The sequence below is a fragment of the Berkeleyomyces rouxiae genome (assembly GCF_048999995.1).
Source record: "Berkeleyomyces rouxiae strain 22BRR77 chromosome Unknown BrBRR77_ptg000001l, whole genome shotgun sequence".
In the NCBI taxonomy this organism is placed as follows: Eukaryota; Fungi; Ascomycota; class Sordariomycetes; order Microascales; family Ceratocystidaceae; genus Berkeleyomyces; species Berkeleyomyces rouxiae.
In genome coordinates this window covers 1,873,393-1,888,815 of record NW_027396491.1, presented here as the reverse complement: position 1 = coordinate 1,888,815, position 15,423 = coordinate 1,873,393, and the positions used below count along the sequence as shown (strand labels likewise).

Genomic DNA, 15,423 nt, shown 5'->3' with positions numbered 1-15,423 from the left:
TCATACTCAATATTTGTCTCCTTTTTCTTTTCTTCCTACTTTCGTTTTTTTTTTTCTGTATTTAACCGGCGGGACAATCAGATAAATTGGTTATTGAAATATACTGACCGATCATCAATTAGTTTGCGTCTTTTTTTTTTCTCACTCGGTCCTCTGTTTAGAAATCTGTTTGTTCATGCTGTTATATTGCGCATTGTGATACATGTAAGAGCCCACGGCTGAAATACGTAGGATGTTAACAGGAAATATGCTTCACTTCATCTCCTTTTAGTAGCTGATATCTGATATGTAAGAGAGAATGCGGCACATCACCAGTCGTCCATGGATGAAGAGTGATGAAGCTGTTCGTATGCACTGGGCTGAAGCCGGCGCAGAGGCTGCTGCTCCTGCTCAGACTCGGTGAAACTGCCGGCATTGACATTGGATTCCACAGCTTCTTCCGAATTGTGAGCACCTCCATTTTGTCCATCCCCACCACCATTTTTCTCTTCCTTGATGCCATCCTGATCTTGCATCTCCTGACGATCTGTCTCTGCATCTGTCGCAGCGGCCGGGGCACCATTGTTCTCAACCTCGTTATCCGGGTCTAGAAGAAGCATGCTCGCAAACCTATTGACAGGGAGGGCTTTCCGACGGAGAACAAAGGTTGCAGATTGTTGGCCTAGGCGACCGCGCGGCGCGGCGCTACTAGAACTACTACTTGCGCCAGAGTTTCTGTTGCTAGATGCGCCACTAGATGCGGCTGCAGCTATGGCTGCCATGCTCTGGCCTCCGCCAGTCTTGCTGCTGGAGGCCTTTTGCCGACCGCTCACCTGCTCCCATCCCCCCGGAGGCACGACTTTTTCCCACCGGGTGACGGACAGGTTCCCATCGGTTGTGCACATGCATACACACACGCTGGTGTCGTGGCGGGCCATGATGGACGATGCCACGCCCTTAGCCCGCTTGACCAGGTACTCAAGTGACGAGGGAGCCATGCCGGAGCGATGGCTGGCACAGAAGTAGGCAGTGTTGTCCTCGGTAAAGTACGGTTTGAAGATGAGGTCGGCATTGGTCACGAGAGCGTCTGAAAGAAGACTGGTGAGTTCGTCCAGAGTCATGCCAAAGGGGACGTTTTTCACGGCGACTGTGTTGAAAAACGAGGGCTTCAGGGGCCGAGCGGTCTTGTCAGTGTGGGAAGTGGCAGGCGCTTGGGTCTGTGCCGCGGCGATTGCAGTCCGTGTCTGCTCGGCCCGTGCTTTGCAGGCTTCTCCCAAAGTCATTGCTGGAAGAATAGGCGCCTGGCCGTCGCGCTTATATACCAGCACAGTCCGGTTAGGCTCCTGGTCTTGACTCTCAGACTTCAGGCCCAAATCGGCAGCAAGGAGATGAATAAATGTGCGACTAGCTTTGCCCATTGCTTTGAAGCGCAGACGAGTCTCCTTTGACATGACAAACTTCCGTATCTCGTTTTCTTGAAAGGCGCACCAGCCAGTTCGCTGCTCAAACATCTCCATAGTATCATCGCTATACGCGGGATTGGTTTTGGTCGTGGCAGACTTTTCAGGGTCAACGCCTAGCGCTTGTGCGATTGACTGGAGACGGAGAAGACGGGCACATTCATCGTCACATACCAAGGGCTCACGCTTGGGTGTAGAATCCAAGGTGTTAGCTAAACACCTGACCTCGCGCTTGCGCCGCCTGCAGGGGCAACTCAAAGAAATTCTTTCCTGGCAAGATCTCTCCTCTGGACAGTCTATTTATTGCTTGGTTAGATGGCGATGCAAACACGATAGTTTGGGAAGAAACATACCATCCGTTCCATGACACTTGCTTGCACATGGATGGCCGCAGATATTGCGTGATCCATTACAGATCTGATCACATTTTGGTTCCCCTTCAGTGGTACTCTCACATTCACCCTGGTGGCATGGTCTCGTGCAGAAATGCTTGCTATCAACAGGTCAGCTCTATTCCTCAACGAGTGATAGCATTTGAAGACATAACTTACCCACAGCCTAGTATTTTACCACAAGGCAGCCCACAAGTAGGGGTTCTTCCACCACATGGGACGTTCTGCATAACTTTCTTGCCGCACACACATCCCTTTTGCACCAAGTACGGACACATGATGCAGTCGGTATCATCTCCATGGCAAGGGTGAGCAACGTACGGGTGTCCGCAACTTGGTGTTCGATGGCAGGGCTGCTCGCATCGGATCCTATAGCCACAGGGGACTGGAGCAAGACGTGTTGTGAAGCCACAAGGACACACAATGTCGTCATCCGTGAACTCTCGACATGTATTACAAGGCCCCGAGTGACAGGTTTGGTTGCATTCGTGAATTCCACAGTTCTTCATTCTCCCACACATGCGGGTGCATATATGGGCAGCGTCAAAAAATTGGTTGTCAAGGCGAAGTCGATTTGTACCTCGGCTTGGGTTCAACCAGATAGGTTTGAGTGCAGTACAACATTGTAGTTGGCAGGTATGTCTGACACAGCTCATCCGGGCTTTGCAGACACGCTCGCAGACAATTTCGCCTTGTGATTCGAGGCAGGGAAGAGTATATGACTGGCGACCACAACGACACTTGACGTCGATCAAAACAGGGCATTCATCGCATGAACCCTCGTGGCAGTTCATTAAACAGCGATGGCCACAAGAAAGAGTCTTGCCGCACACATTACCACATGTAGCGATAGAATCTTCACAAGACGTACGGACAACACGAGTCAAACTCGGCAGTTTGGCTTTACCACAAGGGCAGGTCTTTACCACGTCGGGGGAGAGAGGGCAGTGAACGACGGGGCATTTTCCAAAGTGGCAAGTAGTCTTGCAGAAGTGAACATCGCAATCCAAAGACTTGTTGCATATCTCACCGCAGTCCCAAGCCCCGAAGAATTCATCTCCTTTGGCTACCTGTATGAGACCGGCAGAAGCAACCTGACCGCAGTTTGTATTGACACCCACTTTGGTTTGGGAGCCACAGACGATTTCCTTTTGAGCCTTGCCACAGAAACAAATAGCCGGTATCAACTTATCACAAGCCTTACATGTACCCTCCGCGTGACAGGTATCTTGGCACTTGTGCTCCCCGCAGTTGAGTAGATTTTCACAAATGTTGTCGCAATTGTAGCTTTCCGGGCGCGTTTCACCACAACGAAGCATTTTCCGCTCACGGCCACACTCGCACGTGAGGGTATATCCCATGTGAGGACAGGGGGGGCATTGCGCCGCATGGCAAATTTCCGTGCAACGGTGTTGGCAGTTTTTTCTCTCACGAAGACACTGTTCTCCACAAGAGTGAGGAGGCATGCCAGGAATTCGCTTTGGATTGTTAGTTTTTCCACACCAGCACAGGGGAAAGTCCACGTTGGTTTCCATCTGGGTGTTGCATGAAGCACACTTCCAGCCCTCATCTGCATGCATGGGATCATCCAATTTAACATCTTGCCATTCTTTGATGCAGCGAAAATGAAAAGCGGTGCGGCAAGCACTGCACTGTGACCAGATTGGTGTTTTTGAAGTGATAAAGTCAAGACAAATCACACACTGGTATATACCATTGCTGATATCTTGGTGCATTTGCTCAGTTCTGTTACTGGAAGTAGATGGAAGTGGAAGGGCACGTTTAGGCCTATGGATGTTAGTTAGGCTGTTCTCTTTATCTGAATTCTTAGGGTTCTCACTTTGGGCCTCGAGGCCGACCTTTCCGCTGTTTTGAGGATGATGGCGTTGCAGCAGTGGAATTGGTAGTAGGACCGCCCTTTGGTGCGGAACTAGGTTCGACAAAAGAGGTGGAACTAGCGCCAGGAACAAACTCAGAAGCTTGCGCATTAAAAGTTCTTGGCTCGGTGACTTGAGTTCTCTGGCTGGGTTGTTCCTGGGGTGGTCTTCTTGTAACTGGTTGTTGTACAGATTGTTGATCTTGGTTGTCATTCTGGTTCTCATTAGTCTGGCTGCCCCTCTGGCCACCCCGGCGCCTACGAGGCCGGCCATTCTGCCGGCCATTTGACTGATTGGTGGTACCCGGGAGAATGGAGGTTGCCGGCACCGAAATCTCGCCACCCCCATTTGAAGCTTGGCCAGCATCGGACTCGCCTTGAGGATTATCTGTGCCCGTGCCGGCACGAGAGCTGTTTGCATTCCTTGCACTGCCACCCTTCTTCCTCCGATATCTACCGGGGTTTTTGGGTCTAGACTGAGCCTGGTCAGCCATAATGTGAAAGCCAGGTTGGAGACTTTGTGGTAAGACGGTGACGTAAATCAGAGCACCAGGTTGTGTGGCGAGTGTTACACAGATGACACTCTACAAGCACCTGGAGAAAATCTGGGATCAGGTCTTGTAACCGAACGACAGCAGTAAAATTGAGGGAGAGAGTGGACTGATGGAGAGCGTCGGCGGGCCTTTGCCAGCGGTCGAATCCCAAGTGTTGCGTTGCTAGAGGAAGAAGAGTCATGCAAATTTGACGTCAGATGCTAAATTGGGGGGAAACAAATGCGCCGGATAGTTCAGCCGTCAACTTTGAGCAAAAAAAGGATGACACGTGAGCGGGGTAACCAGCTGGGTGTCAAGGAAGGCGCAAAAGGTTTTCCGTGGTTTGTATGAAGGCCTCGACGATATCGAGATGGAAAATATGTGTGAGCCGCAGAAAGCTCACACAAGCTGCAAAATCTACCCAAGATGAGCCGGAACTAACACTAGGCGGGTTAGTTTGGTGGTTGTCTCAATTGGGAAGTTTTATCGAAGGCTTCGTGTGGGTCGTCATGACAGCCCTAGTTGAGGCGAAAATATTCACACGTGACCATGAACAGATGGCTCTAACCCTCTATTACTTACAACCCTATGGTCCGCTGCCAAAGCGGAAAGGCTCAATAGAGATGGGTCCCTGCCTGAGAGCCCCTGGTGCTTAATCCAACGGCGACATTCGCTTCCATCGGCTTGACTTTCTTTCTTTGCCTTTTCTTTTTCTTGCCACATCCGTCTTTTTTAATTTTTGAATTCACCTGATACGCAGGGATTGATGTCCAAACGATAAGGAACCTCAATGCAGGCTGCAGGCTCGCTCCACATGCAGGGTGGCTGGCTGGCAGTTGTAGTGATGTCTCTGTTGCGATGAAGTCGTCTTTAGCTCAGCCCGTGCTGCAACGTTGACGGGGCGAATGAGACCCCAGGCTAGGCCAGCCCATTATGTCTACCACTTTGGGCACATTGAGAGATGTGACATGGGCTACGTGTAGGTCTTTGGCGCTGTCAGTCCACTTGGCTCTCTCAGGAGGAGCTCCTCTTAGAGGCGCTCCAGGAGATTTCTTGTTAGTCACGGGCTACACTTGGCTCAAGCTTCTTTGACTAGCCAGGGGCCAATAACTCGCCTGTCGGTCAGCAGGCATATACGAAAGAAGCCATGATCTCGAGCAAAGAGGCAAACAGAGGAGCCATGGCATGAGCTGAACCAACCGCCGTGCTAGTCGACAGGGCTAGTTCTTCGTATTGTGTGTATGTTACCCACACACATACATGAAGCCCACATGTCACTCTACCCCTACCCCTCCTCCCTGGCGACCTTGCTTTTTCCAGATGATGATTTGTTTTCTTCATTATGTGTCGCGCGTCTAGAGGGTCGGCCTCTGTTCCCCCTATCTCGCAAGAAGAGCACGAATTGGGAATATACACACCACAATGACGGCGGCGAATGCTACCGAGCCAAGAGGCCCCGTTCACCTTGCCTGGCTCTTCTATGTAGAGGGTAGGATATATCTGAACTAACGCCCCATGGGAGAAGGCCGTGATCCTGGACTACGTGTGGTGGCTAAACTCTTCTGTTGCTTTAATACGACGGCCTGTCCCATTCTAACCTGCACTATTTCCTTCTTCTTGATCTCACGCTTTGGTCATCACTCTCGCCAATCTCCCATTTTCTTTTTTTCTTGGCTGGCGTTGAAAACCGGAAAAGCGACTTTGTGCAGATACCTTCCTTGTTGAGAGCCTTCAGAGGAAATATCGTGCAAGATGACGAATCTGCATTCTGCAGCAGCTGCCGCTGCCCTGGCTGCAGCATACTGTGTCTCTGCTGCTGCAGTGATTCATGAAAGTCCCCTGGCCGCGCGTGGTCTGGGAGTGCCAGAGACTCTAGCCAACGGCTGGGAACTTGTGGGCTGCTATGTGTAAGAGGTCACCTTGACGCCACCGTCACAAGGACATCACCGGACCTGTCATGCTAACCTCTCTGCAGTGATGTTGGGCGCACCATCGACGCTGCGGTTACCTCTGATGCTGCAATGACCAACGCAATGTGTACCGAGTTCTGCTCCAGCAAGGGCATGCCTTATTCTGGTACTGAATACTTTTCCGAGTGCTGTAAGTAGCCGCCCTGTTCCTGGCCTCCCCCCTGCATTTTGTTTCTTCCCTTTTTCCAGGTCCCGTCAGTCAGTCACTTGGCGTGGCTGTAGCTGAAGTCTTCCTTTTCCATCCTTGACCTTTGTTGATGCACGACAGGGTTATCGTTATTGTTGTTGCGTTGTGATTGGATAGACTCGACAAGGGCCTCGTGACCACACAGAACAATTTAGATGGCTTCAGCTTACAGCAGGGCGTTGCTCGTGATGGGAAGCAGGCCAAGAGGCGGAATCACGGGGGTTTACAGCCACAACGCCTCCATGGAATCTTCTGATCACGAACCCGGGGCGCAGGTTCTACTTGCTCCACCGATCTTCTTCACCCTGTAGCCTGCTTGTTTTATCCCCTCTCTTCCCTCCAGCTAGACTTCCTCTTTTCTCTTCTCTCTAACTCGTCTAACATCTTTCTAGACTGTGGCTCTCGTTTGGCTACCGGCTCTGCTCTCGCTTCTGACGAGGACTCTTGCTCCACTGCTTGCTCTGGAGATTCAACCCAAAAGTGTGGTGGCCCATCTCGCCTTACTCTCTGGCACAACCCCACAATGCAAGTGCCGTCTCAACCTGCTAGTGTGATTGTGGCGGCGTCCTCTGCCGCTTGGTCCTGGCTTAACTGCCGCACCGAAGGAACCTCAGGACGGGCTTTGACCGGGGCCTCATTTGCTAGTGGCTCTAGCATGACTCTTGAGAGCTGTGCTGCTTTCTGCGACGGCTACAAATACTTTGGAACAGAGTATGGCTCTGAGTGCTACTGCGGAAACTCTTTTAGCACAGGCTCAACTGCCACCAATGCAGATGATTGCAGCATGACATGCTCTGGTAACCAGTACGAATACTGCGGTGCGGGGAACAGACTGTCCGTCTACACCTCTGACGAGTCCGAAGTGGATCCTTCAGGCTCATCGACTTCGGCCACGGCCACGGCTTCTGCTACGACCGCTACTACAGCCGTTGTAACTCCATCGTCTTCTACTTCTGTTGCTGCTACTGCCACTGGTCTTCCTTCTGGCTGGAATGATTATGGGTGCTGGGTTGACGGTGCCGCAGGCCGCATTTTGACCTACCAGGCCCCTGATGACGATGCCATGACCCTAGCATCCTGTGCTCAGACATGCGAGACCGCTGGGTATACCGTTGCTGGAGCCGAGTACTCGTACCAGTGCTTCTGCGGCAACGAAATCATCAATGGCGGTACTGAAGCTGCGTCTTCGTCTGAATGCAGCTCTACCTGCCGTGGAGACACTACCCAAAAGTGTGGTGGTCCCGACCGTATGAGCATCATGTCCAAGGGCAGTGCCCCCGTCGTCCGCGCTGCTCCTACCCCTCAGGTTTCTGGTCTAAGCGGCAGCTGGGTCTACTCGGGTTGTGTTGAGGATAACGTGAATAACGTGCGTACCTTTTCTTGGCAAATCATCATGCCCGAAATGACCCCTTCGGAGTGCGTAGACCAATGCGCCGAGTACGGATTCATGGCTGCTGGTCTCGAGTATGGTCGTGAATGCTACTGCGGTGATCCCGTCAACTTGCAAACCACCGGCGCCACGGTCCGTCCGGACTCCGAGTGCTCAATTTCCTGTGCTGGCAATAGCTCTGCGATTTGCGGTGGTCTGGCTCGCATGACAACTTACTTCTGGGACGAAGAAGCCGAACCTCTGTACCAGTGGGACATTCCATCCGAAGATGACGCAGCTAGCGGTGCTTATGAGTTCTTGATTGGTGGTGTGTGCATTCCCCTGATTACTGCTGAGACCATCACGGGCAAGGTTACTTTCTTAGAGAAGTCTGGCACTGGCCCTCCGAACTCCACTGGTGCCTATGAACTGGATCTATCTGCCATTGACAATTTCTCGCTTGCTTGGAAGACTATGCATGTGAAGACTGATGTCTTCTGCGCTGCCACGGTCACACTCCCCGACAAGGCTGGCCGTCAACTCAATATTGGTGGCTGGTCAGGCGACTCCACGTACGGTGTTCGGTTGTACACACCCGACGGATCTCCCGGCGTCCAAGGCCCCAATGACTGGGAGGAGAACGTTTCTGAGCTCAGTCTCCAGGATGGTCGTTGGTACCCCTCGGCCATGGTCATGACTAATGGCTCGGTTCTGGTTGTCGGCGGTGAGGAAGGTTCCAACGGTGCCCCTGTGCCTACACTCGAGATTCTTCCCTTCACAGGCACCCAGCCGCTATATATGGACTGGCTGGAGCGCACCGACCCTAACAACCTATACCCCTTCCTGTTCGTGCTCCCCTCAGGCGGCATCTTCGTAGCCTACTGGAATGAAGCCCGAATCCTCGACCCCAACACATTCGAGACTACCCGCACCCTGCCCAACATGCCCGGCTCCGTATCCGACCCGACTGGCGGCCGCACCTACCCCCTCGAAGGCACAGCCGTGCTTCTACCCCAGCGCGCGCCCTACACCGACCCACTGACAGTGCTAATGTGCGGCGGCTCGACCGAAGGCGCAGGCTACGCCATCGACAACTGCGTGTCGACGCAGCCCGACGACCCGGCCGCCACCTGGACCATTGAGCGCATGCCGTCGCGCCGCGTCATGCCCTGCATGGCCGCGCTACCCGATGGAACCTACCTGATCAACAACGGCGCGCATCAGGGCGTCGCCGGCTTCGGCCTCGCCACCAACCCCAACCTCAATGCCGTCCTGTACGACCCGCGCAAGCCCGTGCACCAGCGCATGACCATTGCTGCCAATACCACCGTCGCGCGCCTCTACCACTCCGAGTCCATCACCCTGCTCGACGGTCGCGTGCTCGTCTCTGGCTCCGACCCAGAGGACGGCGTTCACCCGCAGGAGTACCGTGTTGAAGTCTTTGTGCCGCCGTACCTCAAGAGCGGCAAGCCGCGCCCGGCCTTTTCGCTGCACACCACCGAACGCGACTGGACCTATGGCGAGTCGTACTCGTTCACGCTCGCTGCTGCGCCGCAGAATGGCGACATCGAGGTCTCGCTTCTCGGTTCCGTTGGCTCTACTCACGGTAACTCACTTGGTACCCGTACCTTGTTTCCAGCTGTCTCTTGCTCTGGACTGACGTGCACTGTCGAGGCTCCTCCGCGGGCTGAGATTGCTCCACCCGGCTGGTACCAGTTCTTCGTTCTGGACGGCGGCATTCCGGCCATCGGTGTGTACGTTCGTATTGGCGGTGACCCTGCTAGTCTGGGTAACTGGCCCCAGCACGAGGACTTCAATACTCCTGGCATCTAATTCTGATCTCGGTCTCCGAGAAGTTCTATTCCTTGTTGTTTATTTGTTGCATATAATGCTGCGGTCATGTTGCCCGGGACCACCATGACATGTTTATAACAGGCCCCGTTAATTTTTAGTTATATCCCCTACGCCTTTCGTCATGCCTGACCAAGATGTTCACCATGTGTTCTTCTCAGAGGGCTTTCAGCCAAATCAAAAAGTTAAAATTAATGCTGCGCTTACACATGAAGTGATGTTTTTGCCAAAAATTTGTGTGATTCTAATCTGCGCTTGTTGTCTCCCCTGTTCTGTAGGCTTTATCGTTATTGTTCCAACTTTCCCCAACTCAAAATTTCAGCAACACAACTTGCAAGTCCAACAAAAAAACATGATCCTAGCATGCAATCGGCATTAGAAGGATGATCCTGAGGATACTACCGTTGCAGGAGCTGGGCCAGATGAGCGGCTACGCCATATTTTGCTCGCAATACGATTCCAAATTTTCGGCTTAACCTCATCGTGTGAGACCTGTGGAATCTTTTGGGTTGAGTCTACTAGGTCTGGATGGGCATTAACCCTGGAACGATGAGATAGGGAAGCACGAAGGGAAAAGGAAGATTTGCTCTTCAATCGACCGAGCGGTTGTGATGGAGTGGATTCCTTGTTTCGTAAACTCAAGCGTCTATCACGGCCCGTCGATGATGAGCGAGAAATACCGGGAACAGAGTCAGTCTTCAACTCATCGTCGGAAGGGAACATGCTTGAGGCCGTTGTATTTGTTGCATTGTCTGGGTCAAGGGTTGCTTTGAGCAACGAATCATCACCATTATTGATAGGAGAAGCGGATTCGATTGAACTTAGGGTGACTTCGTCGGCGGAAATAGTAGAGATGTGAGATTTGCTGTGGCAACGTTTGTCTATGGACCGCATATTTTGTGGATCAAGAAGATATGGCTGAGGTTGCCCGGAGTAGCGTCGACTTGAGGATTTATACTGACTGGAGCGATGGGACTGGGAATGTTTTGATGCGTGCTGTCTATGGGAATTTGCGGAATGGGTGTAAGGGAGTTGTCTTGGATTAGTATCATGATACTCATAAATGGGAAGCTGAGAGATGGACGAAGAGTCAGTCATAGCTTCGCTATGTCTTGCACGGCCCCCATTTCTCATTTGAGATGGGGGAGGTCTTCTAGAAGACTGAACAGTGATAAACTCGTCCTTGTCAGTTTGAGCTAAGTTGTGTGGGATCCCCGATTGGGCAATTTCACAGGTGGAATCGTCATCAGGTTGGCTATATATAACAGTTGACTTTCGGGTAGGACGCATAGGGTTGTGAGATGGATCTCTTCGCCGAGGGGGAGGTCCATAGGACGCAGAACTTCTATTTTGGGGTCGCATGGGATGGTGCGCATTTGGAAAGTAGCCAGGGGCCGGACTATAATGCTGAGGATACACTTGCGTAGGGCAGCCGCCATAACAAGAACCGTCTCTGTTTAGTCTTCTATAGTGGACGTCCATGTCGATCGGAGTGTTGGGATATGTGTAGGGATATTGGGGATGGGGCATGGGAGGCATAAATTGCATGGGTGGGGCCGAAATGTGACGACGATTGGGTCCGCGATGCATGGGTGGTCGTTGGTTAGGAAGAGGAGAATAAGACTGGAAAGGCGAAGATGTGCTGCGCATCCGCGCATCCGGAGCTATAGGTGGTTGATATCTATCGTCCTGTAACAAATGTTAACAGCTATCTTAACGAAACGCAGTAATGTGTGAAAAGCTTACATCAGTTGACTGAATCGGGACTGAGGACTCATACGGAGTGCCGTATCTTGTGGAGAACTCGGATGGATGTCCTGAGGAGGCCCGGTCATGGGGCCGAGTGCGAGGCCGTCTTGGCAGAGAGCTCGGCGCGCCAGGCGGAGCCGGAGTTCTTGTTGCTTGCATCCGAAACTGTCCTGGTGGTAGGGAGTATCCGCGGTCGTAGGCCATGTTGTGATTTTGGCATCTGGGAGCACGGCTAGAAGCGTGACTGTTGGCCCGTAACATGCCGGAGGCAGAGGACTTGGGACGGTGTGGTATATCACATGTGCCATCCATGGTCAGAAGAGGATGATTTGCTTCACCCACAGCATCAATTAAGGACATCTCTCGGCGGTCGTGTTTGCGCGTTGGGGGGCGGTAGTGGCGTGGGGCAATGGTAAACAGGCCAATATCGCCGGTTTCCATGGTAGTTTTAAGCATGCTTTCCAAGGAGCCGGGCGAGGGAAGAATTCCAGAGCCATTGATTCCAATCTTCTGGCGACGTGGGGTAATAGGAAGCAAGGCATCGGCTTCAAGTGCCGTGGGGTCAATGGAAACTGAGGCAGATGCTGCCCTGTTTGGTGCTGGGCTTGCAGCCGAGGCAGCACTAGGCATGATAGAAGGGGGAGTCGGATTTAGAAAGCACTTGAGCCCGTCCAGCCCGTCCAGCCCGTCCAGCCCGTCGTCATGCGTTCAGGGAGAAGCACGCGCAGCGGAGTAGTCGAAGAGCGAAGCAGAAGGAGTGCCGCGATAGACGGTGATGGGGGGTCGAGACTTGGGATGGACTGAGGCCGCGGATGGAAAGATGGAAGAGAGTACTAGAAAGCTGTTGGCACGTAATTATATTGGCAGACAGGTGCTATTGGCGATGTACACCGCTCATGACGGCATCGATAGCAGGGAAGCAAGGTGTGCCTGGAGCATCACAACAAAAAGAAGCTGAAGAGGGGCAGAGCGGAGCGAGATTTGTGGCAGTAGTGCCAACAAAAGAAAACAAACAGCTCGATTCTACCACATCAAGCAACTGCTGGCGGCCGTGGTTGTTGATCGTGGGAGCAGGCACCGGCCAATGAGCGGCCGCCAGAGGGCCGAGAGGGGAGCTGCGGTAATGTGTCCTGTGACCTCTCACAAGAAGAGAAAGGAATCTGTGATCTATACAACCAGGTACAAGTACACGCACGGCAGCTACAACACAGCAGCAAGGGCACAGCAGATGGGACACGCAGAAGTACAGGTACATGGACAAGTACAAGTACAGACAGGTGCAGATAGATACAGTGGCAGATGCGTAGGGGTATAAGTGAGCCCATCCCGCAGAGAAACCTCTGTGCCGATCGACTGGCGCGGGCCAAAAGGCTCAAGAGGAGCCGCGGTGATACAGGCAGTGTTACGCCGGAGGACGAAACTAGGCGCAGGCTTTTAAGAACGCATGCATGCCATTATGCCATTTCCGATGACGGCGTGCAACAAGGACACAGGGACAGGACAAGACAAGAGTAACCAAGGACGCGAGGGCCTGCTCTAGTGAAAACGCGCCGAGCAATGTGGCGCACGCAACACGAACCCACTAAAACACAAAACACGCCCAGCAGCTAAAACATGGCAATGCCTGCGGCAAGCTCCATGCTGTAATAGACACGGGTCACTGACAGTTCCAGCTCGCTATCGAGACATAGTAACAGAGAGGTCGGGGTTATAAAGCAGCAGACCCGCCCTGTTTCCGTCAACGCACTACATAGATCCCGCTCCCGTGGCGGCCATTAGAACACACCGCCTCCTATAATAAACAGGCGTTCCTTTTCGCGCCCAACCCATTGGATCAACTTGCTGGCACCCTGTGTAATGGCTGCTCGAGATGTATTTGGCCCAGCCACACAGTAAAATTCAAAGGTTGACGTGATCCATGCCAGTGCCGTGGTTTCGGAGCTCACAGCATGGAGAACCTTCATATGCGCATGCTTCGCATGTACAGCCATGTGGAGCTGGTGATAGACAGACATCAGGCACCGTCTTTGCAGTGGTTCATTGAACATTGGGTCAAGAGACGACATGGCAAACTGCACGTTGGACTTGGACTTGTAAAGGAAATGGCTAATCTGGCAAGTCGGTGCAATGCTGGAAATGGATGGCCGACCAGCTCGAGCAGCATCTTGGATAATGGCGAGACTTCCGTTGTTGGAAAGTTGATCAACGACTTCATTTCGCATTGATTGCATCTCAAAGAAGCCCTCGCGGTCGGGACTGATGAGAATGATGGCGACATCTTCCTCGGTTGTTCTTGGTATATTGGTGGTATGTGAAGTGGAGCCAGACGCAGAGGGGCCATCGCTGCCATCGTTTGAGTCGGCGTCGAGAAAGCTAACGTACATGTACAGATAGCCCTTGTTGTTGAAGGCAGGTAGACATAGTGGTATCCAGTTTTCACCTTCGCCGGCTCTGACACCTCCAGACTGAAAGAGCATGTTGAATATCAAGTGGAGATCGCTTGGATGAAGCGAGTGTCTCCGTGGCCGGATGACGCTGACAAGCCGGCCGCCGGCCACAATAAGGCCATAAAGCAATTTTTCAGACCGCAGTTTCAGAAACATGTTGTTGATGGCAAGCCGATGAGATTTGCGTATCTTTAGGCACTCTAGTGACCCTAGAAGAGCCGAAGGAGAGCCCCGAGTGAAGTTGTCGGCCAGAGATGATAGCAAAGGACCCGTTCCCTCAAGGGGTTTGCGCAAATCTGTCGACGGACGGTTGGCAAATATGTTCGTGAGAGCCGGGAGAGTCAAAGTCGACAGAATTTGCATGTACAGGGCTTCCAACTGGGCCCGTAGTTGCGAGTCACTCTCTCCAAGACGACTGATAGCCACAAAGTACAACGGCCCCTGGATGGAAATAACAAATCGTGTGTCGCCAGCAGTGAAACCTTGAATCGGGTCTTTGGACTCCTCGTAGAACGATATGATGGTTTGCACGACTCCCATAAAGCCGTTGACCAAGCTGAGATCACCATGCCGGCTGTAGATGGGCTTTCCAGCCGATGAGAGGACCATATAATGCTTCAACTTTGACTTCCAAAGCTTCATTCTGGACTCATCCAAAGCCTCCTGATTCAAGGTCTCGGGCGTGAGATTGGGGACCTCGTCAAACTCAGTATCGAAGCCATTCAGCGGGCTTGATTCATCAAGGTTGACTGTCTCGAAGGGTTGAACAGAGGTCGACTGAGAGCGCAGCAAGTTCCATGCTGGGCTTTTGCGGTTGAAGTCGCCAATCATAAGGCTCGCAATATCTCCAGCAGGCTTATAAGTCGGGGCATAGCTCGCGATGCTAGCGGAGTCATCAAAGTCTGTCGGGCCTTTGGGCGTCGCTGGCGCCATGACTGGCGAGGCTGTGCCGCTTTGTGGGCCCACCGGGGTTGCGGCGCCTGAAGAACGGACGCTGGAAAAGGTGCCTCGGGAGCCGTCGGGGAAGGATAACGTTTGTATATCGACCGAGGACACGGCTGTGGTGGGTCTGGGCCGGAGGCGGCTGTCGGGCAGGATTATCGAGTGTGCGGGGGATCTTACACGGCCCGATGACGACGAGGAATGGGAAGAAGCAGACAGAGACGGGCGTTTGGGGTGGCTCTTGGTAGAGCCAGCCTGTGTTGGGGAGGAGCTCATGGCAAGGCGCTGAGTGGGGGAGTTTTAAGCAAGGATGCTAGCGTGATGGTTAAATAGTAGAGCAAGTTTTGGTGTGGGTTTATGTACCAAAGACGATAGGATCTTTAGCGTGGGAGTTCAAAGCTAGGTCGGGGAGGAGTGGCGACGGAGCAGAAGAGGTAGAGACGGCCTAGGGCTATCGGTCAATTGCACGGCGCTTGGGTCATTCATAGTAAGCGGCGCAAGCGCGGAGCCAGGGCAGACAGCAGAAAAGAAGCCGGGGACGCGCTGAGACGAGAGCCGGGAACAAAGCAGACGAGAGAAACGACGGCGGGGCCGTTCGGGGAGTCAAGGCGGACAATAAGCGGTCGATGGATGCGGCAGATTCAGAGAGGTCGCTGAAAGTGGGTCGC

General features: G+C 52.9%; 4 protein-coding genes across 4 annotated transcripts; 1 reads left to right on the top strand and 3 right to left on the bottom strand.

The window, feature by feature from the left end:
* Positions 1 to 308: 308 nt before the first annotated feature.
* Positions 309 to 2,109, bottom strand: BROUX77_000556 (uncharacterized protein; the record flags this gene model as incomplete). The annotated part of the gene is made up of 3 exons (XM_073750443.1): positions 309 to 1,735; positions 1,793 to 1,932; positions 1,991 to 2,109. 3 exons carry the CDS (start codon positions 2,107 to 2,109, stop codon positions 309 to 311), a joined length of 1,686 nt encoding a protein of 561 aa, XP_073608793.1.
* A 3,883-nt stretch (positions 2,110 to 5,992) lies between these two features.
* BROUX77_000555 (uncharacterized protein) lies at positions 5,993 to 9,599 on the top strand (the record flags this gene model as incomplete). Its single annotated transcript, XM_073750432.1, has 3 exons — positions 5,993 to 6,147; positions 6,216 to 6,340; positions 6,790 to 9,599. 3 exons carry the CDS (start codon positions 5,993 to 5,995, stop codon positions 9,597 to 9,599), a joined length of 3,090 nt encoding a protein of 1,029 aa, XP_073608792.1.
* A 393-nt stretch (positions 9,600 to 9,992) lies between these two features.
* BROUX77_000554 (uncharacterized protein) lies at positions 9,993 to 11,996 on the bottom strand (the record flags this gene model as incomplete). Its single annotated transcript, XM_073750421.1, has 2 exons — positions 9,993 to 11,306; positions 11,364 to 11,996. 2 exons carry the CDS (start codon positions 11,994 to 11,996, stop codon positions 9,993 to 9,995), a joined length of 1,947 nt encoding a protein of 648 aa, XP_073608791.1.
* A 1,145-nt stretch (positions 11,997 to 13,141) lies between these two features.
* BROUX77_000553 (uncharacterized protein) lies at positions 13,142 to 15,031 on the bottom strand (the record flags this gene model as incomplete). The annotated part of the gene is made up of 1 exon (XM_073750410.1): positions 13,142 to 15,031. One exon carries the CDS (start codon positions 15,029 to 15,031, stop codon positions 13,142 to 13,144), a length of 1,890 nt encoding a protein of 629 aa, XP_073608790.1.
* Between the last annotated feature and the right edge of the window lie 392 nt (positions 15,032 to 15,423).